Source organism: Petromyzon marinus, chromosome 23, assembly GCF_048934315.1.
Source record: "Petromyzon marinus isolate PM22_M1 ecotype Great Lakes invasive population chromosome 23, UKy_Petmar_22M1.pri1.0, whole genome shotgun sequence".
NCBI lineage: Eukaryota > Metazoa > Chordata > Hyperoartia > Petromyzontiformes > Petromyzontidae > Petromyzon > Petromyzon marinus.
In genome coordinates, this window is record NC_133689.1 from 5,511,623 (window position 1) to 5,535,510 (window position 23,888).

The 23,888-nt window shown below is 58.3% G+C and overlaps 1 protein-coding gene across 3 annotated transcripts in view; it reads right to left on the reverse strand.

The window, feature by feature from the left end:
- Nucleotides 1–237: 237 nt before the first annotated feature.
- Nucleotides 238–23,888, reverse strand: part of DENND3 (DENN domain containing 3) — a 42,940-nt gene continuing 19,289 nt past the window's right edge. For 2 of the 3 annotated variants that reach the window (XM_032959529.2, XM_032959531.2), the window contains 23 exons: nt 23,084–23,238; nt 21,929–22,040; nt 20,307–20,426; nt 18,731–18,949; nt 17,728–17,843; nt 16,801–16,956; nt 16,377–16,473; nt 15,257–15,360; nt 13,589–13,764; nt 12,119–12,277; nt 11,034–11,383; nt 10,639–10,804; nt 9,183–9,319; nt 8,253–8,375; nt 7,610–7,786; nt 6,892–7,021; nt 5,517–5,624; nt 5,007–5,149; nt 4,304–4,464; nt 3,633–3,769; nt 3,148–3,254; nt 2,637–2,786; nt 238–1,379 (listed from right to left, as the gene is read on the reverse strand). In XM_032959529.2, the coding sequence (XP_032815420.2) occupies nt 1,173–1,379; nt 2,637–2,786; nt 3,148–3,254; nt 3,633–3,769; nt 4,304–4,464; nt 5,007–5,149; nt 5,517–5,624; nt 6,892–7,021; nt 7,610–7,786; nt 8,253–8,375; nt 9,183–9,319; nt 10,639–10,804; nt 11,034–11,383; nt 12,119–12,277; nt 13,589–13,764; nt 15,257–15,360; nt 16,377–16,473; nt 16,801–16,956; nt 17,728–17,843; nt 18,731–18,949; nt 20,307–20,426; nt 21,929–22,040; nt 23,084–23,238 (3,510 nt within the window). In that variant the 3' untranslated portion in view covers nt 238–1,172. The remainder of the gene's footprint in view (nt 1,380–2,636; nt 2,787–3,147; nt 3,255–3,632; nt 3,770–4,303; nt 4,465–5,006; nt 5,150–5,516; nt 5,625–6,891; nt 7,022–7,609; nt 7,787–8,252; nt 8,376–9,182; nt 9,320–10,638; nt 10,805–11,033; nt 11,384–12,118; nt 12,278–13,588; nt 13,765–15,256; nt 15,361–16,376; nt 16,474–16,800; nt 16,957–17,727; nt 17,844–18,730; nt 18,950–20,306; nt 20,427–21,928; nt 22,041–23,083; nt 23,239–23,888) is intronic. The other variant, XM_032959530.2, reaches the window with a different exon arrangement.

A 23,888-nucleotide genomic window follows, 5' to 3' on the forward strand; every position in this document is an offset into this window, starting at 1 on the left:
AGACATACACAATTAATCCCCTGCCTCCTGTGAATTAATCCCGCTTGGGCTTCCAGTCCACTACGTTTCCTACTACCAGTATTAATCCAAGACATGAATCCAAGTCTCGGGCGAAGCCGGGTAGTAAAGCTAGTGTTGTTATATATTCCCATTCTTATCATCGTTGTCCATAAAACGGAGTATGGCTGAAGGCTACGCAATGTGATGGCATGAAATTAGACGCGGCAGTTGGGTGTATTTCACATTTCATCGCTTTATTAAGAGCACTCCATGAACTTGTAACACACCGGCTTCATTAACCTTCTTGTTTTCACACAACAACACCATGGACATGTACAAATTATTATTTTTTGACTCAACACCGCAGAATAATAAATAGGCTTTGTTCCATTTTGTGGCCTCTACTGAGGCCAGTGCATAAATTATTAACATTTTAAGAAGAGTTTTGTTTTCTTTCCCTTTTATTTCCTTAAGTGTTCAAAGGCACACACACATATATATAAAAGTTCACCCTGCAGCCTATAACATGCTGTTGGGGTAAAAATGCTGTTAGCGAGCACCTATAAAGGCTGGCACGGCTCACGAGGGGGTGGGGTGGACAGCAACCATTCCCTGCCACCTTTGTCTCTCTACCGAGTCGACATCGGGGCAGTCCGGGACTGGTTTTTTCCACCATGGCTGGGTTTGTAGCCCAGCGCGCTAACCACTTTGCCACCCGCTCTCTCCGGCCTACGTGTTAAACCATTATGCATGCATGTTGAACTTCTTTCACACTGTACGTAGCCAACCATGCTCATCGGAGGTGCGGAGGGAAGGACAACAAACTAAGCACAAGAGGCAGTTCTAAAGAAATGAGTTTTCAATCTGGATGATTTCAAAGTGCATAGCTCCAGCGGCTTCTTAATATCGGAGGGATGAATGTTCCAGACGGCCGTGGATAATCATCTGAAAGCGTGCGATGCAAGTGACCATCTTTGTTCGACGGCGAGCCAAAAGCCGCTGGCTGCGAGGATGAAAAATCCAGAAATGCGTCGTTTGATGAATCCTCGTTCTGCGTGACCCCCATTCCAGACCCTCCCCCCGGGCCCGTCGTCCCGACGACAGCCGCAGGTGCCGGCGCTGGTCCCTTCTACGGCTACCGCAGCACGGCGCCAGGCTGGCAGCGGGCCCCGTCAGATGACCTGCCAGATGGCCACCTTCCCGTCCTCCTTGCCCGAGCCGCTGAGCACGTAGCGGTCTTCCACGGAGCAGAGGCAGCGCACAGGCGCCAGCGAGTGCGCCAGCAGCTCGCGCTCCACGCTGGCCCGCGGCGTGTCCACCACGTACAGCTTGCCCACGCTGCTCCGGCCGTGCGCCTCGCCAACGCCGCCCACCCACACCTGGCCAGGCAGAGGGGGTGCGTGCACGCGTGCGGTGTGCGTGTGTGTGGGTGGGTGTGGGTGTGGGTGGGTGGGTGAGGGTGTGTGTGTGGGTGTGGAGCGGTGGCGAAGCGGTTAGCGCGCCGCGCTACGAACCTGGCAACGCGACTTTTAATTCCCGCTCACGGCCAACACCGGTGACGATTATATCTGAACCGGTCCTGGGTCTCCCCTAGGTCGACTTAACCTCAAACGAATGTGTAAATATTTGCACGAGGAAGACAAAGGTAGCTGTGTGTGGTGCCGACCACCCACTCCCTCGTGCAAGCCTACACGGGCGCTCGCTAACAGCACTTGCTCCAGCAGTCTTTTAAGACATGGGATGTGCATGTGTGCACGTGCACACACAACAACAACCGCCATTCGCCACTAGGTGGCGGTTACGTCACCACGGCGGCCCGTGCCAGGCCATACGCACTTTAAGGCCACGTGAAGTGTAGAACGCCCGCTGGCAGGAGGTCACGGGGAAGACTCAGGTGCCATGGGTCGACTGAGATGACTGGCTGATGCACCACCTGTGTCCCCTACTGTGCGAACTTGCTGTGTTTTAGCCACCCGGTGCTCCGCTCGTTGTTGTGGGCGTCGCTCCTCTACCCTCCGTTGTTGTTGGAGGGCGACTGCCTCCAACTGCCCAGTAGCATCCTTCACGAGCCTCCCCCACAGAGGCCGATCTTGACACCGCTGGTAACCAGTCATCGGCAAGTCCACTCAGCTCCACGTCAAATATTTTTGTTTGTTGCGGTTGCACCCGATTCAAGTGCAGAATGGCTCACAGGGCTATGCCTAATAAATGAAACTGAAAACTGAAACTCTTGTATCACATCACTCCATCTCTTCTCTAGCCCGGGCCTCTCTCTGGCCGAACAAAAGCTGTTTAGGCATGCGGTGGCTGGGCATGCGGGCCACATGACCCAGCCAATGCATCCTTGCCTGCCGGAGGAGCTCACCAACGCGACTTTGTCTAGATCTTTCGAGGATTTGTGAGCTCCTCGCTCAATCCAGCCTGGTTAAACCCAGGACGGATTGTAGGCAGGCCAGCCTAAATGTTTCTAACCGGCAAAGATGTTCCATTACGGGGGGGGGGGGGGTCCATGTTTGGCAAGCATAGAGAGAGGGCATGACACACGCACACACGCACACACGCACACACACACGCACACACGCATGCACACACACGCGCACACACACACGCACACACACGCACACACGCGCGCCCACCTGCTCCTTGACGCGCAGCATGCAGGAGACGGCCGTGCACCCGGCGAGTGCCACCGCGTCGCTCTCCCCGGCGCTCTCCCCGGCGCCGCTCGCCGTGCTCCACACGAGCAGCTCCCCCCGGCGGCTCGACGCCGTCCACAGCTGCTGCCTCTGCGTCCACACCGGCATCGTCGACAGTGACGCCACCGCTAGCGCCATCCCTGGCTCCTTCACCGTCGCTAACACCATCACTGACGCCTTCACCATCGCTGACACCATCACTGACGCCTTCACCATCGCCAATGCCATCGCGAACGCCATGAACCTTTCCATCAGTATCATCATCATCCCCATCGCAGACATCGTTGCCCGCACCATCGTAATCGCCACGATCATCATCGTCATTGTCACCACCAGGACCATCTCGTCACCAATCACCATAGCCCACACTCCCCTCCACTACCACTACACCACCTCGACGATCTCTCCACCAACATCTCTGCCCCCCCCCCCCCCCCCGGTTTTGCTGTACCTCGGGGAAGACTGTGAAGCAGCTGAACAACTGCAATGGTCCCTCAGCGGTCACGCTGAACAGCCGATGCCCGTCCAGCCTCGTCTGGAGCACACTGTGACCCAGGCCTGCAAGCCCCAACACAAAGACAAAGATCCCCCTACGAAAACTGGCACGGCGCGTGGGGTGTGTAGCTTGCGACCACGCCCGACTGCGTTTGTCTCCCTTCGCGGCGATGTTTACAGGTACTCATTTGAGGCTGAGTCGACCTAGTGAAGGCCCAGGACCGGTTCAGAAAATCGCCGCTGACGTTGGCCGTGAGCGGGAATCGAACTCGGGTCGCCGGGTTCACAGCGCAGCGCGCTAACCACTACTACACTACTGCTCCCCAGACGCGTACGCACATCCGCGATAAACCACGCCGAATTGTGGGGGGGGGGGTGGGGTCATGGGGGGTGACTGTGTTAATGGGGGGAGTGGGGCAGAGGGCAGGAGGAGGCACTCACAGCACCAGAGGGAGCCTTCTATGAGCTGGATGGACAGCAGACTCTTGCAGTCGGGGATCTGGAACTGGCTGTGAACCTGCAGCGTCGCGACGTCCCACACGACCACCTGGCCGTTGAGGCTGCTCGAGATCACCTGTCTGGAGGGGTGGACGCGGATGGCAGCGAGACGAGAGCGAGCGGGCGAGCGCGTGGGCGGACGTGCCGACGAACGGGCGAGCGAGTGGGATAGCGAGCTGGTTTGTGAGCGGGTTGGTAGGTGAGCGAGTGAGACAGTGCACAGGCAGAGTTATTGAGCGGGTGATTGGGCAGGTTGGTGAGCGAGTGGGATTGTGAGCAGGTAGATTAGTAAGTGAACGGGTGGGTGAGTGGGACAGCGAGCGGGTAGTTTTAATGAGCGAGTGGGTGGTTTGGTGCGATAGCGAGCAGGCCGGTTCATGCGTGGGTGAGCAAGTGGGATAAAGCGATCGGCTGAGCGAATAACTGGGTGAGTGAGTAGGTGAGTGAGTGAGTGTGGATTCGGGGATGAGGGAGTGGGCCGGTCATCAATTGCGCAAGCATTGAACAGGTGACCGAGAGGCTGGGGAAACGTGTGAGTGATGGAGCGTGCGGGCAGGCAGGCGGGCAGGCAGCCGGGCAGGGGAAAGGGCAGGGGGGAGCGGGAGAGTTCGTACGAGAGCCGGCGGTCTGGCCGCGACAGGGCCATGTCAGTGATCTGGTCGCGGTGCTCGCTCAGCTGCTTGTTGCAGGACAGGCTCTGCATGTCCAGGATGTAGACGGTGCTGTCCACCGAGCCCACCCACACCTGCTTTCGCTCCACGCCCAGCATGCAGCTCTACGCGCGGCACACAGACAGAGATCACGCACGCCGCCTCGCACTGCTCGGCCTCCCACTCCACACGCATGCCGAACGTGATGCGCAATGCAGTGTGCAATGGAATGGTTAGTGTGCGTAGCGTCGTCAGGGCAAATTGCATCTCGCAGACGCTGTGTGCGTGCATGTGCACGAGTGCGTGCATGTGTCTGCGTGCTTGTGCGTCGGGAGCAGCAGTGCAGCGGTCAGCGCGCTGTGCTACGAGCCTACGAACCCGGCGACCCGGGTTCCATTCCCGCTCACGGCCAACACCGGTGACGATTATCTGAACCGGTCATGGGCCTTCGCTAGGTCGACTCGGCCTCAAATGAGTACCTGGTGCGGTGTGTTAAACATCGTCACTAGGGAGACAAAGGTGGCCGGGCGTGGTGCCGGCAACCCACCCCCTCGTCTGCAGTTCGGGCCTTCATAGGGGCTCGCTAACAGCACTTGCCCCTACAGTCTGTTACAGGCTACACGGGGGATCTTTGTCTTTGTTTTTTTTTTGTGTGCGTCCATCTCACCACACGCGCGCGCCCGGCCTGGATGCAGTGCTGCTCGATGACCCAGGAGGTGGCGTTGAAGGCGGTAATGCGGCCGGAGCCGACGGCGCACCAAAGCGTCCCGTGCGCCTGCTCGTCCCGGTCGTCCCCCGGGAACTGAACCCCTACGAGGGGAGGAGAGGGGCAGAGGGGGCCGGGGCGGGCGGGGGGAGACGGAGGAGAGGGAGGGAGGAGGAAGGAGAAATGAGAGTCGCGGTGGTGGCTCGGTGGGGAGAGATGAGAGCGAGCGATGTTGGGGAGAGATGAAAGAGTGAATGAATGAGTGAATGAATGACTGAACGAATTGATGAATGAATAAGATAATTAATGAGTGATTGAACGAGTCAGCGAATCAGTGACCGCATGAATGAGTGACTGAATGGGCGAATGAATCAAAGGGGTGCATGAGTGCGCGAGTGAGCGAATTGGTGTGTGATTGAATGAATGAATGAATGGGAGAATGAGTGAGTGAGTGAGCGAATGAATGGATACCGGGCGTGTAGAGCAGCGCATCCACAGCCTCTGGCGCTGGGAGTCCGGCCGAAGGGTTGATCTTGTGTCTCAGCGTCTCGGACGTCATGATGGGGATCGTCTGCGACACTGGGGACACGGTCAGAGCGCGCGCACGCGGGGGAACGACGAATCAACCACGGGCCTCCACAAAGTGGTGCTTGCTTTACCCACCCCAGAGAGATGATGATGATGATGGCAATGATTATGGCTACGAACTGAACTCGTGACTTCCCAAATGGGATGCTCTTCTGCCCAATCAACTGGAAGAGGGAGCTTGTCATCTCTAATGCCAAATGAAAGACCTTGGCCATGACAGTGGGATGGTGGTAATTTCGTGAATATGTATGAGCGTATGTTGAACTTCTTTCGCATCGTACGTAACCAACCGTGCTAATCGGAGGTACGGGGGAAGGACAACAAACTAAACACAAGAAGCAGTTCGAAAGAAATGAGTTTTCCATAGCTCCAGTGGCTTCCTAGTATCAGAAGAGCGTTCCAAACGGCTGCAGAAGCGCATCTGAAAGCGAGCGATGCAGTGGTGACGTCGGTGCATCGACGCAATGCAAAGCTACTCAGACAAACGTGTCTATCGCCGCTGGATAGGATCCCAAGGTGGAGACCATTATGAGCCGCGTAGCGTTGCGGGGGGCAGGGTTGAAGGGGGCTTAGCCGCCCCTTCTAAGATCACCATCGTCGAGGCATCGCAGCTTTCACTCTCATCCGAGTCGGTCAGCCTCCACGGACCCAAGTCCGGTGGAGCACCTGGGGCCATCGTCGGACATCGGGCGCGAGAGCAGACCGCACGGTCGCCCTGTCCGGCGTTAACGACCGTTCACAGCGCTGGTTCTCAAATCTTGTCGGTACGTCGCCACCCCCCCCCCCCCACGTCACCGACCGCTGGTCCCTGTGCCCCCCATGCCCCACCTGCCTCCATGTCCACATGCCGCCCCCCCCCGGCCCCCAGGTTACGAAGGCCACGAGACAAAGAGACCACATGTCCACGCCTCTAGCCGGCGCTTTTGTCGCTGCAATGCGGCGCCGGCGCTCGCCGCGCACACTGGACATTTTCCCCTGCACGGTATCCATGCTGCAGCGTGCATCTCCCCCCCCCCCCCACCCCGACCGCTTTTGTGCCCCCCTGTGCAAGCAGGCAGGCAGGCAGGCGTCGCGACGCACGGGTCGAGAACCGCCGGTTTAACTCTTGTCCGACGTTGTCCGCCGTCGTATCGTATGTCCCCCCCCACCCCCACCCCCCCCCCCCCCCCCCCCCACCCCCGAGGCTCTCGTTTGCTTCCCCACGCGTCCGGACGAGGTGACGCTGCGGGGCTGGGCGGCGGAGGGGGCACCGCCTCACCGTTCTTGTATTCGTAGGTGAAGTAGGCGAGGCGTGAGGCAGCGAAGATGGCTTTGGGCGAGTGCAGGCACTGCACCACGGCGTCCATGAGCAGCACGTTGGTCGCCGCCTGCTGCAAGTACTGGGGGTCCTGAGGGGGCCCAAGGTCGCCGAGCAATGGTCAGGGGTCTTGAGCGAGCGCACTCGCGGTGTTAGCGTCATGTTGTTGTTGTTGGCGGGCATTTTTAACGAGTGCGAGAGCCAGGTGCGACGCGCTGCTGTGAGATTACACAAGGCAGAGATTAGTTTTCAATCTAGATCGGAAATCATCGCCCGCCCCCCCCCGCCCCCCCCGCCCCCCCCGCCCACCAGACTAATGCCTGACCGCAGGCCAGGTGCTGAGTCTACAGGACATCTGTGAAAAAGAGCTTCACAGCTCATCGGATTTTCCGAAAGATTCCGATTCCGACTTCACTTTGCGCCGCACAGGTACGGCTGCCGCTGCGGGTGCCCTTCCAACTGTGCCGAGGTGTAAAACTTAAAAACCAATTTGTCGTTTTACTTTAGCAGGTAAGGCTCACTGGGCTACGCAGCTGAGAAGCGGCGAGCTGGCCACAAGCGACAGCTCATCGGCACAGTGAAGCGCTCTGCGACTCGAGGCGGGGGCGGCTCTTCGTCGGTCGCCACGCGAAATCGCGATCGCGACGGCGATTCACGACCGATGACGGCGCCCGCTCGCCTTGTGGTGGTCGGCCATGCGCTTGCCGAGCCACATCTCCTGCACGATGAGCTGCCACAGGTCGCGCTCCGTCTTGAGGTTCGCCACGAAGGGCTCGTCCCGCCGCGACGTCGTCCTGATGCGCAGCGCCGCGATCTTGGGAGGGAAGATCGACGTCACGGCCACTGAGTCCACCTCCTGGGACGCGGGGGGGGACACCGCGGGGGGAAGACGGTTACCCTCGGTGGCGCAGTGAACGCGACAACCCGAGTTCCGTTCCCGACCACGGCAAAACAGTATTTGGCGATATCAGTACCGGGTCCTGAACTACCCAACCCCACCCCCTCCACTGGCTGCGTCTTCATGGGATTCACATTGTGGAGCCAGTCCGCAGCTTTGTAACTGAACACAAAAAGCTGTACCAAATAAATTGGTTTGCAATTGAGATTTTTTTCAATGCATAGCTCCAGTGGCTTCCTAATATCGGAAGGAAGAGCGTTCCAGACGGCAGCAGAAGCGCACCTGGAAGTGACCACCGTATTTGTTCGACGGCCCGCCAAAAGCAACCGCCGCCGCCACTGTGAGGGCGATCGGAGTTCGAGTGTCGGTGTGAACGGACGCGCGCCGTGAACGTGCGGCTCTGGCGCTGTGGCGGTCGTGTCACCTGGATGTCCCGGAAGACGCCGACCTCCAGGTAGGTGTTCTTGCCCTCGGCGAGGAGGAAGAGTCGCCGCTGCGTCATCGCGAGGCGGCCCTGCCCCATGCTCGTCTTCACCGACGCCGACACCTGAGCACGCGCAGAGAGGGGGCGGCACCCCACGTGGGTGGTACTAGGGGAGGGGCAGCACCCACGTGGGTGGTACTAGGGGAGGGGCAGCACCCACGTGGGTGGTACTAGGGGAGGGGCAGCACCCACGTGGGTGGTACTAGGGGAGGGGCAGCACCCACATGGGTGGTACTAGGGGAGGGGCAGCACCCACGTGGGTGGTACTAGGGGAGGGGCAGCACCCACGTGGGTGGTACTAGGAGAGGGACAGCACCCACGTGGGTGGTACTAGGGGAGGGGCAGCACCCACGTGGGTGGTACTAGGGGAGGGGCAGCACCCACGTGGGTGGTACTAGGGGAGGGGCAGCACCCACGTGGGTGGTACTAGGGGAGGGGCAGCACCCACGTCAGCACCCACGTGGGTGGAACTAGGGGAGAGAGGCACCCACGTGGGTGGTACTAGGGGAGGGCGGTATTCGTGGAGGGAGGTACAAAGGGAGGATGGTATGCACGGGAGGGCGGCACCACACTGGGGTGGCACTCTTGGGGGCCATACAAGGAGAGGGTGGTGCTCATGGGGGCGGGGGGGGGGGCAGTATCAATGGTGGCTGGGGGGCACTCAGAAGGGGGTGGCGATCGTGGTCATTGTGGGCGGGGTGGCGGTCATGGTGGTTACGCTTATAGCGGGCGGCACCCACGAGACAGAGGCTGGGGGCGACGCTCACTGAGGGAGCAGCGCCACTGAGATTGTCGTCGCTCAGAGAGAGCAGCGGAGCCGGCGACGGACTCACGCGGACCGGGACGTGCGAGCGACGGACGTCCGTTCACCTTGTAGACGCACTCGCTGCACTCCAGCCGCTCCACCACGCCCGGGGGAAGATCCAGATCCAGGGTCTCCTGCTCGGTCTCCTTCCACGCCTGGTAGAACGCGGCGAACGTGTCCGGGTCCACCTGCTTCTGCTGACCTGCGCGGGCAACGGGTGCACGTACACACACGTATACACACGCGGGCACAAGCACGTACACACACGTGTACAAACATGTAATTTTTTCCCCTTTATAACTGCTTTTTGTGTTTAGTTTGTTGTCATTCCCCCCCACCTACGATCAGCACGATTGGCTACGTACGGTGAAAAAGAAGTTGAACCTATGTCCACACATCATGCCAATTGAATTTTATGACAAAAACAAAGATCGCCCATATAGACTTAATGGACTGTTGGGGCAAGTGCTGTTAGCGAGCACCTATGAAGGCCGGCATGGCACACGAGGGGGTGGGTGGCTGGCACAACGCCCGGCCGCCTTTGTCTCTCTCATAATAATGTTTACGCAATGCATCAGGTATCCGTTTGAGGCTGAGCCGACCTAGGAGAGGCCCAGAACCGGTTAAAATAATGGTCACTGGTGGTGGCCGCCAGCGGCGTCTGAACTCGGGTTGCCGGGTTTATAGTGGAGCCCGCTAACCGCTACACTACCGCTCCACAAGCACACACACGTGTACACGCAAGAACATTTGCCACTAAGTGGCGGTGAAGTCACCTGGCAGGTCAAGGGACAGGCCCAAGTGTTACCGGTTAACTCACTGAAATGATTTAACAGTATTTACCTATCTATGGGCTGTGGGGAAGGGCCATTGCCTGAAACATCACCGATTATATTTTTGTTCCTTTTGAAGCCACTGTCGTTTTGTTTTCGTTATCACCAATTATTTTTGCTTAATTTCTTAGATCATGGACCTCACTTGATGCGTCACACGAAGCTGTAACACCTGGGGTGGAGTTTTTAATTTCAAGGTGACCCCCCCCTGACCCATCACCGCCCCCCCCTCCCACCGCACTCCGCCATCAATTGGAACTAAAGCCACAAAGACGCGACAGTAAGAGCCGTCGTATTCATAGGGCGCGGCTTGGCTCTGGCTCAGTTTTTCACTTGACGTGTAGAGGGCAGAGCCTCTGGCAGAAAAGCGGTTACGACCTAAACCTTGACATTTTCACGGGTGAAATTTCGTGTTGAGCTGAGGCCTGAGCCGCTCCGTCGCTTCCAATGTACGAAATGTGAACGTACGGGCTGAGCCATGGCTCGGCTCAGGCTTAACTCGCAGAAATCCTGAGCACGGCTAGGGAAGCATGCCGAGAGCCGGCTCAAGTTAAGCCTGGAAGCTTTGAGCCGACTTGCACGCGCCAAAGCCAGGCGTGAGCCAGGCGTGAGCCAGGCGTGAGCCAGGCCAGAGCCAGAGCCAATCGGTGACTGAGAGCACGGATCCGAGCGTGCGACGTTGTCTCACTGAGCGTGAGCGCTTGGAAGAGGCGGCGTATGGTTCCCTCCTCGCGCACGATGCCCGACTCCTGGACGCAGCGCACGAACTCCTCCTCCTGCAGGTGCTTGCTGGGCAGGGCGAAGTTCTTGACGCGCTCCTCGCTCTCTTGCCTCCACAGCGTCGCGGCGGCCTGCTGCCACCACGCGTCCCCGCGCCCCCCCCCCCCCCAACCACGGACACGGTCAGCAAGTTTCTTTCGCTCCGACTGCGTGCGCGCGACAGGGATTTCGTTGCCCCCGCGGTCACGACAACGTCTCGGCTCGCAGCGCCAGGTTATCCATCCCGCCGCGCCGATGGGCGCCCGCGCTCACGTGAACCCGCCGCACCGCGTCACCGCGTCCACGTCGCCGCGCGCCCCTCACCACGCTGCGCGTCGCCACCACGGCGGACAGCTCCTGCAGCAACCGGCGCAGCTCGGGCCGCCGCTCCGCCTGGCGCCTCTCCTCGTCCGACAGCGCCGCCAGCAGCTCGGCGGCGGCGGCGCGCGGCAGCACGGCGACGTCGCAGCGCGCCAGCGACGCAAACTCGGCCAGGGCGTCCACGGGCCGCCCGGCGGCCGCGTACACGCAGCCGCGCAGATAGCGGTAGGGGGCGAGGAGCGCCGAGCTATCGCCGCGGGCGCGCCACTCCCGCCCGGGCGCCGCCGGCGGCGGAGGAGGAGGGGGCGGCGCCGGTGCGGCCGGGGCAGACGAGATGCCGGACACCTGGGCGCCTGGGAGGACGGAAGGAAGGGTGGGCGGACGCGTGGGGGCACGTGGCGAGAGCGGCGTGCGAAGAACGACGGCCCAGACGCGTTCGACAGTGACACGAGCTGAAAGATTGTAACGCTGGCCTAAAGATTATAACACTGGCCTAAAGATTATAACACTGGCCTAAAGATTATAACACTGGCCTAAAGATTATAACACTGACCTAAAGATTATAACACTGGCCTAAAGACGATGACACTTCCCTAATGATGAGACTGGTCTAGAGACAATGATACTGGCCTAAAGATTATAACACTGGCCTAAAGATTATAACACTGCCCTAAAGATTATAACACTGGCCTAAAGACGATGACACTTCCCTAATGATGAGACTGGTCTAAAGACAATGATACTGGCCTAAAGATTATAACACTGGCCTAAAGAAAGGACACGGGCCTGATGACGATGACACTGCCCTAAAGATGATGATACTGACGTAAAGATGATGATAATGGCCTAAAGATGATAACATTGACCTAAAGACGATGACACTGCACTAAAGATGATAACACTGGCCTAAAGACGATAACAATGGCCTAAAGACGATGACACTGCACTAAAGATGATAACACTGGCCTAAAGATGATAACACTGGCCTAAAGACGATGACACTGCACTAAAGATGATAACACTGGCCTAAAGACGATGACACTGCACTAAAGATGATAACACTGGCCTAAAGGCGTTGAGCATCACACCGGTCTGCGTGAAGTTGATGGCGAGGGTGAGCTTCTCGGCGCACTCGCCGTAGTAGCTGGCGACGGCCGGGCCGTGCTGCGGGCGGCTCGGGAAGGGCGGCAGGCAGAACGTCGGCGGCGGCTCGCACCGCCTCATGTCCCCCCGAGCGCCATCCGTCTCTAGCGGGCGGAGGGGTGACGGAAAGGGAGGGAGGTGTCGGCGACGGTCGGGATCGGGCAGAGGCGCCAAACGAGACCGGAGACCCGGATGGTGTCGCTCGCCCCAGCAGTTGCTGCTGCAATTTTTATTTTACCAGGTAAGGCCCACTGACCTATGTCGCTCTTTTTTCAGATGCGACCTGGCCATGGCAAAACGATGGCTCAACCAAGTGGCTTATCATCACGTGGCAATGTGTTGTCTCGTCTTCGGCCATCCTCGGTCCGAGAGGGGTTGGCCGCAGCACGAGGCAATCCTTCGCCACTGCCTCCGTCACAGCCCGACCCGCACCTCGACGTGCTGAAGGGGTGAACGGCTAAAGCAGGAGATGGCCTGTTGAGGCTACGCCATCAGGGGCGACGGTACCGCGACTGAAGCACCGCCTGGGGCGTTAAGCGAGGTGTGCAGGCCCAATAGGAACCCTGAAAATAGTTGGCTGACGTGGGCGGCCAAGATTTGGGCAGAAGCGGGTCGGTGGGCTGAGGACTACATGTTGTGGGCAACGGCCAGCCTGTGAAGATGGGAAGGCACATCTAAGTGCAACTGGTAAAAGGCTTCCTTTGCCGCGAGATGGAAAGATGAGCGGACCTGCCATCTTATTTCCCCCAGCGGCACTGTGGATGGTGGAAATGTACAGCGGGCGAATGCTAAAAAAAAACGAACGTCGATTGTAAATGTGGAGGGAAAACCCGAAGGACCCGGAGAAAAATCCACGCGACCGCAGGGCGCGAGCAAGCAAACTGAAAATATACAGGCATCGGGGTCGGGATCGAACCCACGACCTCCTGCATGCCAGGCGATGTAGTCAACATCTTGCCAAGGTGGCACTCATTAGCTCATAAGCCAAGGGGCATGGAGAGACAAAGGTTGCCGGGTGTGGCTTCGACCAATGCCAACCCCTTCGTGTCCCGTGCCGGCCCTTCACCGGTGCTCAGTAAACAGCACTTGCCCCAACAAACTTCGCAGGCTACACGGGGGTTCTTTGCGCGTGCGTGCAAGTGCGTGTGTGGGCACGTGCGTGCGAGTGTGTGTGTGGGCGAGTGCGTGCGAGTGTGTGTGTGGGCTCGTACGTGCGAGTGTGTGTGTGGGCGAGTGCGTGCGAGTGTGTGTGTGGGCAAACAGCGAATTGGGAGTGTGAACGTGAGGCGGTGGCGAGTGTTACCGGGGAGTAAGAGATGTGACGCTCGCACGTTGTGACGCTGTACCAAACCGCTTGCTGCAGGACAGGCGGCTCGTGCGTGCGAGCGCGTGTGGGCTCGTGCGTGCGTGAGTACCACAGGTGGCGGAGGCGGAGCGCACGGAGCTGTCCCGCCAGAAGTACTGGTTCTGCGCGTGCGGCTCCCGCAGATTGGGCATGCTGATCGCCACGCGCCGATTGAGCTGCTGGCTCTTGCTCGCCACTTCGCCCACCGTCAGCTTGCGTGGGGCGTCCACCATCTCGTGCTTCAGCCTGGCTCGCGACGGGCACGGCGGTGTCAGTCGGTGCCGGCGAGCGCGCCCGCAAGCTCGTACGCTCACCACGAAGTTTCCCGTGAAAATGTCACGGTTTAAGTCGTAACCGCTTTTCTGCCAGAGGCTCTGCCCTCGACGCGTCACGTGGAAAAATGTATTCAGTTTCTAAAAGATTAAAGATGATTTCACGAACTATAAATAAATAAATGACGAATGAAGTTTGTCATGTTCCACAAACCCCATAAGTTTATCGCGGTGATAAAATGTCGGTCGTGGTTATACTGACCTAAGGTGAAGGCCGTAGGTCAAATATAATCAATACCATAGGTCTCTGGTTCTTCCCGGTTAGAATGAGTGTGGACACCTGTGCGAGTGTCCACACATGTGCTAGCGTCCACTCCTGTGCGAGTGTCCACACCTGTGCGAGCGTGCTAGCATCCACACCTGTGCGAGTGTCCACACCTGTGCTAGCATCCACACCTGCGCGAGTGTCCACACCTGTGCTAGCGTCCACACCTGTGCGAGTGTCCACACCTGTGCTAGCATCCACACCTGTGCGAGTGTCCACACCTGTGCTAGCATCCACACCTGTGTGAGTGTCCACACCTGTGCGAGTGTCCACACCTGTGCGAGCGTGCTAGCATCCACACCTGTGCGAGTGTCCACACCTGTGCTAGCATCCACACCTGCGCGAGTGTCCACACCTGTGTGAGTGTCCACACCTGTGCTAGCATCCACACCTGCGCGAGTGTCCACACCTGTGCTAGCGTCCACACCTGTGTGAGTGTCCACACCTGTGCTAGCGTCCACACCTGTGCTAGCGTGCTAGCATCCACACCTGTGCGAGTGTCCACACCTGTGCTAGCATCCACACCTGCGCGAGTGTCCACACCTGTGCTAGCGTCCACACCTGTGTGAGTGTCCACACCTGTGTGAGTGTCCACACCTGTGCTAGCGTCCACACCTGTGTGAGCGTCCACACCTGTGCGAGTGTCCACACCTGTGCTAGCGTGCTAGCGTCCACACCTGTGCGAGCGTCCACACCTGTGCTAGCGTCCACACCTGTGCGAGTGTCCACACCTGTGCTAGCGTCCACACCTGTGCTAGCATCCACACCTGTGCGAGTGTCCACACCTGTGCTAGCGTCCACACCTGTGCGAGCGTCCACACCTGTGCTAGCGTCCACACCTGTGCGAGTGTCCACACCTGTGCTAGCGTCCACACCTGTGCTAGCGTGCGAGCGTCCACACCTGTGCGAGCGTCCACACCTGTGCTAGCGTGCGAGCGTCCACACCTGTGCGAGCGTCCACACCTGTGCTAGCGTGCGAGCGTCCACACCTGTGCGAGCGTCCACACCTGTGCTAGCGTCCGCACCTGTGTGAGTGTCCACACCTGTGCGAGTGTCCACACCTGTGCTAGCGTCCACTCCTGTGCGAGTGTCCACACCTGTGCTAGTGTCCACACCTGTGCTAGCGTGCGAGCGTCCACACCTGTGCGCGTGCGAGCGGGTGAGCTGCTCAAGCCTGGAGAAGGCGTCCATCTTCCTGCTGAGTCGATCCTTCAGGAAGCACTTGAACATGTCCGTCTCCAGCACCTGTGGCATTTAATCCGCGTCGTCATCAGCACACGGGAGGAGGGGGGGGGCAACGCCACCATTTGAGCCGCACTCCAATTCACAAAGTCGCAGCGAGAGCCCTGGGTTGCTGCCGCCTTCCGCCACGAACCGCCGTGCCATTAGCGGTCGGCGCCGCTGGATTGGCAATCCGGCGGCGTGAACACGTGGCCATTGTAAATGAGTGGGCAAAAACAAAAAAAAAAACTTGCATCTTCTTAAAAATGTATGGGAGTTGCCTTTCAACGTGGCGCGTAAAGCTATTTTTTAAAAGGCATAAACTGGCACCCACTCCTCGTCGCAAGGGTCGTGGAGTGGGTGACCACGATAGAGGGTGAGGACGAGGGAAGACGTCACTGCCACTTCATGTTGTTGCTGCTGCTGCTGCTGTGCAAGCCGCCCGTCCTGCAGCAAGCGGTTTGGTACAGCATCGCAACGTGCGAGCGCCACATCTCTTACTCCCCGGTAACACTCGCCACCGCCTCACGTTCACACTCCCAATTCGCTGTTTGCCTTTGCGGTGGACGGAGACCGGGTTGAATGAGGGGGCGGAAAAAGCAACAGGCGGCCACGCTGTGGGGACTACTGCTCTGGCGACGTGGATGTCTCTGATTTGTACGCATGTTGAACTTCTTACGCACCGCACGTAGCCAACCGTGCTAATCGGAGGTGTCGGGGAAGGACGGCAAACCAAACACGAGAAGCAATTATAAAGAAATGAGTTCTCAATCAATATTTAAAAGTGCATCGCTCCGGTGGCTTCCTAATATCGGAGAGAGCGCGTTCCAGACGGCCGCGGAAGCGCATCTGAAAAGAGCGCGGTGCGGGGACCACCGTCTGCGTTCGATGGCCAACCAGAAGCCGCCGACACTGCGGGGACGGATGTGTGAAAGTCCGCGCGATGGTTCCAGCGCGGTTTTAGCCGCGGGCCGCCATCGCTTTCGAGCGGGTCATGGAAACAAAGCATCTGGGCGGCCATTGGGCGCGCGTCGCGGCACCTTGGTGTAGAAGGGAAGGTCCATCAGCTCCTGGGACTTGAGGAACTCGTCGCTGTTGAAGACGCGGTGCTCGTAGCTCAGGTGCTGATTGACGTCCCTGGGGAGGCAACGGGGCTCTGTGAGTCCGTGGCGATGGTGCTGCCGACCGCAGTGTGCGGCGTCGCTGATGAAAGGTGACGATTTAATTTTGACCGAGCGCCCCGTCGTCATCCATGTCTGTCTGTCTGTCTGCCCATCTCTGTGTCCGTCTCAGTGTCCTTCTCCTTGTTCGTCTTTGCCTCCGTGTCCACGTCCGTCTCTCCGTCCTCCTCTGTCTCAATGCTCGTCTCAGTGTCCGTCTTTGTGTCCAGGCACGTCTCCCCGTGCCCGTCTCTCGCCCCTCCGCGTGCGGTACGCACGCACGCGGAGGGGCGAGCGTGCGAACCGGAAGAGGTCGACCACGTAGCGCAGGGCGGCGCGTCGCAGCTCGGCGTGCAGCGACTGCTGCCACAGGCGGCGCCGCTCGCGCGCCTCTGCCAGGCTGCCGCCGGCGCTGCGTGACAGCCCCGCCAGGTCGTAGTGCAGGTTCAGCGCCTCCACGCTGCGGGCGGTAGCGGAATCGCACAGACGCGGAAGCACACCGACAGACACACGCGGAAGCACACCGACAGACGTGGAACAACACAGACGCATAACCACACAGACAGACGCGGTGTTACCACACAGACGCGGCTCTGTGTGGACGCGGGACCACACAGACGTATCACCGCAGAGGAGAGGCACCACACGCACGCGGCATCGCAGGGACGCGCCGTGAGCACCACAGATTAACCGCGGCCCTCCCACCGACACCAACCGCCCAGCCACAAGTACTCTCCCACCGTGTCACCACGGCCATTGTTTTCGGGGAAAAAATAAAATATGGGCTTTTCTCCTTCAATGTCGAAAAAAGTTTTGCTGCCTGGTTGGCTGGCTGGCCGGCTGGCACGCGGGCGGGCAACTGCGGGTCGGCGTCGTCGCCGCTCACATCTGGGTGATGACGTCACCCCGCGGTGACCCCCAAATCAAGGCCACTCGTTCCCACGCCCCCTCCCCCCAGCCCCCATGCCCACCCTCCCCGCCCCCCCCCCAGGCGATAAGGCCACGACAAAGAGAGATCGCACGTCCACTCATCTCATCGATGCTGTTCAAGCCGCGCGGGGACATTCCCCGCACGTGTTATGCATTTCTCCTGCACGGTAGCCATGCCAGCAGCCTGTGCACCCCCCGCCCCCCCCCTCCCCGCCCCCCCCCCTCCCCGCCCCCCCCCAAAAAAACCACCAACCCACGCATTGAGAACCGCCGTTTGTGGAGGGGACCACTCCCGCGTCACCTGCACAGGAAATGCTGCTGGGCAGCGCCGGGGGCGTTGGGCACGTCGATGAGGGCGTCCGCCTGCGAGGCCAAGATCCGCCGGGTGCTCACGTTCACCAGCACCAGGTCCTCCACCTGGCGGAACCGTCGCGGCCAACTTCAACATCGCACAGCGCCAAATCGGAGGCCATCGTCGGCGTCACCGTCACGAACGCCACCGCCATCGTCATCATCGGGTTCACCAGCGCCAGGTGGTCAACCGTGACACCGCTGTCGTCACAGTTTTGAACGCCATCATCACCACCAACGTCAACACTGTAAACATCAATTGTCTCGCGTTCAATAATAATCACCACGTTACACTCCTACACTCCCGTTGAAACCGCAGTGGATTATAATGGCTTGTGTTCAAAAGAGCCACCCTTCTTCGTGTACAATCTTCATGCATTCAAAGGGCACCCCCGGTGGCAGCTGTCCCTGTGCAGCCACAAGGTAACCCAGCACCTGACCTGCAAGGGGGACATTAGTGATGACAATAACAATATAAATTTTGCACATTTGGTATTCGCCATCGTCCGATAGACGGCGAGCGAGGGTGCCGGAGAGAGCGAGAGAGGGGGAGCGAGTGAGCGTGTTTGGGAGCGGTGGTGGTAGCGGTTAGCATGCCGTGCTACGTACCCGGCGACCCGAGTTCGATTTACGCTCAAGGCCAACATCAGCGACGATTATCTGAACTGGTCCTGGGCCTCCCCTCAAATGAGTACCTGGTGCGGTGTGTAAACATCGCCACTGGAGAGACAAAGGCGGCCGGGCGTGGTGCTGGCCACACACACACACCCTCGTGTGCCATCCCGGCCTTAATAGTTGCTCGCCGACAGCACTTGCCTCTACAGTCTGTTAAGGCTGTAATAGGGGGATCTTTGTCTTCGTATGTACGTAGTGTATACCGAACTTCTTTCGCACCGCACGTAGCCGACCGCTAATCTGGAGGTGCGGGCACGCGGCGGTGGGCGGGCACGGACCCTGTCGACGGTGGAGAGGTGGCGAGAGTGGCAGCCCATGAGGAAGACGGTGGGCGCCTCCAGGAAGTCCAGCATGCCCGCCGAGAGCACGGGCGCGTAGGCGTGCCGCCAAGACAGCGGCCGCAGGAGGTGCAGGAGGCTCTCCGCCAGCGGCGTCAGCAGGGACAGCTCCGGCGCCAGTAGCACCACCCGCCGCTCCGTGAGGAGGCACGTCAGGATCTGGGCGTGCGACCGGGGCGGCAACTCGTGGGGGAGCGGACGCACGTGACCCCGCGCCCCCCCCCCCCCCCCCGATTCTACGCAGATTCCAAACTGGCCCTCCCCCCCCACCCCACCGCTCGCCCGCGAAGTACAGAATGCGCCCGTTGATTCGCGGATGCACGGAATATCAAGATCGAGTCACTCTTTGTTTCCATCAATTATCTCTTATCTCCATAATACAGGTTTTTGGGGGGTTTTTGGGTTCGAACCAAAAAACCTGTATATTGGTTGCGAAAGCCTACGTGTTAAACTATCTCTTCTTCTGTCTTCTGAATATATGTCACTCGCCCACATCGATATCTCATACCTCTCGCGAATAAACTTATATTTCTTATTGATACATCTTCTACCTTATTTCTCTTCGGCTATCGATATCCATCTTCTGTTGCTTCCACATTCACGTCTCTATATCATTATCCTATCCTTTGCAAATACAAATCTTCCCAATGCATACCTCTTCCCCCTTTTTATAGCTCTCCTATTAGTCCATGAGCTCAGACCAAATATCTCACTTGCCGGTCCAACCTGGGGTGGCAACATTTTCACTGGTTCCAAGAGGTAGCAGAAGTTTACCAGCTCTAATTTCCTTTATGTGGCCATATAACAGCTAATTATGTAACGAGCGGGGTCATCCTGTAATTCACTTGCATTTGCCACGTGAGCAATTCTCTGTGATTTAAGTTTTGCTACTCTGTGGTACCAAAATTCTGCTCTGCATACATCCCAAGTATTTGTTGGGTGGGGCGGGGGAGGGGGGCGTGGGGGGAGGGGGGCATGGGTGTGCACCTAGCCTGGCACAACCGTCGTGGTGACGTCACCACCACTTAGTGGCGAATGGTCACTGTTGCTGTCATCGTCGTTGTTGTTGTTGGACCTTTCATGCCCACGAGTTTTCGCTGCTGCAACAGAGCGAACTGAATCCCGATGTTGCCCCAGTGTCGGATTATCCTAGGAGCAAAAGTAGCTACTACACATGTAGTAGCTACGGGCCCCGCACTTTCAAGGGCCCTGCGCTAAACGCTTTCAAGCTATCAATTCCGGTTCAGTGATTCTGCACTTGCTCTATTACTATAGTACTATATTGCCTTCAACATTTATGAAAAACTTGGTGTTTAAGGTCAGCGATTTGTCGTATTATCTGGCTGTATAGCAAATGAAAAATACAATTACTTTACTATGCAAGTTAAATATTAAAACACGTAAAGGTTTACGTGTTTTTTTTATTTAGGGCCCCTTTATGAGATATGCTACAGGCCCCGCACGAGATTAATCCGGCACTGTGTTGCCCCTGCTACGCGGGCGGGCGGTCGGGTACCTGCAACACCTGGCTGGGACTGAAACACAGGAAGGGAAGACGGAGGTCCACGTCGATCGCTGGTTCCCCCGGCTCGGAGGGCGGGGTGAGGATCATCTGCAGCGGCCGCAGCATCAGGCTCTGCACGCGGCGGCAACACCAGACGGGCTGTGTGTCGTTTCATCTGCACGGCGTTTAACCACCACGCTACTGCAGGTCACGACAGCATGTGCTCATGCGCCCGCACACTTACTCCACCCCCTCACTGACCCACTCACTCATCCACCCACTTACCCACTTTGCCACTCACCCATCCACTCACTCAAACACCCACTCACTCACTCACACACTCACTCACACACTCACTCACACACTCACTCACTCAATCAGTGGAGACAGGAATCCTAAATATCTGAAGAAAAGGCTCGCACAGAATACGAGGGGGGTGGGGGGCAGCACCATGCCCGGGCCGTCTTTGTCTTCTCACCGCTGATGATTACACATCGCACGACTTGGCACCTCTGAAAATAAGAGCTCCATAGCTCATCGGATTAGTCCAGTCTAAATACAAATTATGATTCTTTGGGTCTTTCGGTAAAGTCACGTAGATAGGTTCAAAGAAGAAAAAAAAAACTACGACGTTTCGATAGCAACGCAAGCGGTCGTCATCAGGAAAAGCCGGTTAGCTTCTAGGCAAACTGTTCACAAATCGTGATTCTGATACCACCTCGCGTTAGAGAACGCCCAGCTTAAAGAGGCTTTGCGTGACTACTCTTGAGATCCCTTTGAGTGACGTTTTTTAAAATCCCAAAACCAGAAGGGGGCGCCACACACCTCCCGCATGCCTTGCCAGGGGTAAACTCTTAGTCGCGCGTGCAAGTTAAACCGTTATTTGTCCAATTCTCAGAGCTTCACAACGCAGTCGAAATGTATTGTAAAAGGGTGACGCAGTAGTGCCAGTGGTTTCGAACTCGCTGACCTCACCGCGGCTACCCAACTCGCACTGACCAGCATGGCAAAGCGTGGAGAAACAACTCCCGTTGGCCGACACGGTGTGGGGAAGGAAAACAGATCGCTCCGGTTGTGGATTGACACGCGGCGTAAATCGTTGGTCATTATTCTCGGTGCGACAGCGGCGTGCGCGAGGTCGTGGGTTTGATCCCGACCCCGACGCCTGCTGCACATTTGGAGTTTGCGCGTTCTCCCCGTGGTTGCGTGGATTTTTCACCAGGTCCTCCGGTTTTTTTTCCCCCCTCCACGTTTGGCATCAACATGCGCTTGGAGTCATTTGGCTGCTACATTCGTCCACGTGATAAGCCACTTTGTCGATCCATCATTTGTGGCCAGGTCGCTTCCAAAAAAAGGGCTCAGCGGGCCTTGCCATGGTAATAAAAATAAGAGCAGTTTAAGCGGTTTTAGAGTTTCATTGCAGAGTGGGGTTTTGCGTGCAGTCGGAGGTGGCCGGGTGTCAGTGGTGCCGGGGCTCCGCGCTCAACGAACCCGAGCCACCCGGCCACCCTGAGAGAAGGGAATTTTCACACAAACACGGCAGCAGCGGTGGGCGGAGGGGCAGGGTGGAGGGGGGTAGGGGGGGGGGGACCGTGGGTTGGGGGGAGGGGTGGGGTAAGGGGGGCGGACATTACCACGTGAAGAACTCCCGGGGGCGGGCAGGGTACCAGAGCGAGCGTCGCTGCAAAGTCGGCGATCCTGTCCTCAAACAGCGAGTCCTTGGTGGACTGCAGCTCCATGAGCAGGCTGGGGAGAGAGGCGGCGGCGTCGCGCGCACGCTCAGGTCGCCCGCGTCACATCCCGGACGAGGCCGCAAGCGCGCGCAGCTTCTCGCCGAGCGTTTCCGTTACAGTACGAGACGCTCCGGAGAACCAGGACGCACCGCACTGAACTTGCGCCCAGTGCCAAAAAAGTTATACAAATCTGGTCACGCACAAAGATCAAAGATCCCCCATATAGCCTTAACAGACTGTAGGGGCAAGTGCTGTTAGCGAGCACCTATGAAGGCCGGAACGGTACACGAGGGGGTGGGTGGCCAGCACCACGCCCGACCGCTTTTGTCTCCCTAGTGGCGATGTTTACACACCGCGCCAGGTACTCATTTGAGGCTGAGTCGACCTAGGGGAGGCCCGGGACCGGTTCAGATAATCGTCACTGGTGTTGGCCGTGAGCGGGAATCGAACCCGGGTCGCCAGGTTCATAGCGCAGCACGCTAACCGCTACACCACCGCTCCCCACTACGCACACACAGACACCCACTCACGCTCACACGTACCGGATTACAAGACGCAGCACCGCCAAGTTTAGGTTTAGCAAATTAGTTTACTTAAGATATTCCGGATTCCTCCCTCCACTGAGTGAGTGGCTGAGTGAATGGGTGAGTGAATGGGTGAGTGAGCGGGTGGGTGAATGAGTGAGAGGGCTGAATACGTGAGTGGTTGAATGCGTGAGGGGGTGAGTAAGCGGACAGGTGAGTGGCTGTCATCTCTACTGGACTGAGTAAGGGGATGAGTCAGTCGGTGAATGAGTGAGTGAGTCAGTGGGTGAGTGAGTGAGTGGGTGAGTGAGTGAGTAGATGATTAAGTTAGTGGGTAAGTGAATGAGTGGGTGCGTGGGTGGTTGAGTGGGTAAGCGGGTGAGTGGGTGCATGGGTGGTTGAGTGAGTTTGGTGAGCGGGTGAGTGGGTACGTCGGTGGTCGAGTGAGTGGGGCGAGGGGTAATCGTCCCCGCTGGACCGTGTGCGAACGCTGCATGTTACGAGCGCGCGGAGACTCCTCCGCGAGCCTCACCAGGAGAGGCAGTCCCGGAGAACCGTGTAGTATGGCGACTTGGAGATGACACAGATAGCGTACGGCAAGTAGGGGCTTTTCCCGGGCCTGCCCAGGCGTCTCTGTCCCGGTCGCCTGAGCGAGCCGTTGGACGCTCCGGGCAGCAGCCCCGTGTCCTGGTGGCGCCAAAAAGGGGGGGCAAAGGTCAGGACGATGGGCATCGCCAGCGGTCGATGTGTGACGATGCTTCCGCTCATCGATGAATGCTCCGTGATTAGAATCACGGCGCGTAGGTTTTTCGCAGCCGGGATCACGATTCTCAGTTGATGTCCGGGTGAGGCAACGTGGTGGATGATCTCGCTAGAGCTGTGTCGTGATGCCCCTCCACCACCCCGACGCAGCCAAGCACGGTCAGTCGCCAAGCATTCGCCGTACAAATGATTAGGGGTTCAGCGGACTGGTGAGTTGAAGAACAATTCTCACAACCTAATTGAGCGATCAGATGTACTCTACACGACGGGTGAAACGGAGCCGCGCATCGTCAGGGCAGAATCCAGGAAGTCGGAGTGACGTTGATCAGTGCCGCTCAAAGATAAACTTCACTGTAGGAGGAAACTGCAGAATTCAAGAAAAACCATACACATGAAGCAATAGCAATCAAAGCTCTGCTGCACTTTCATGGCCACCCGACAGCCCAAGCCAATAACTGCTGATATTCGCAGAAAGCCGCCCATCGAAGTGCTAACCAAGGTCAACTCTGCTTAGCTTCTGAGATCCCAGCAGCGACCGGACATGTGCATTGTGATTAGATTGTAGACACGGGTGA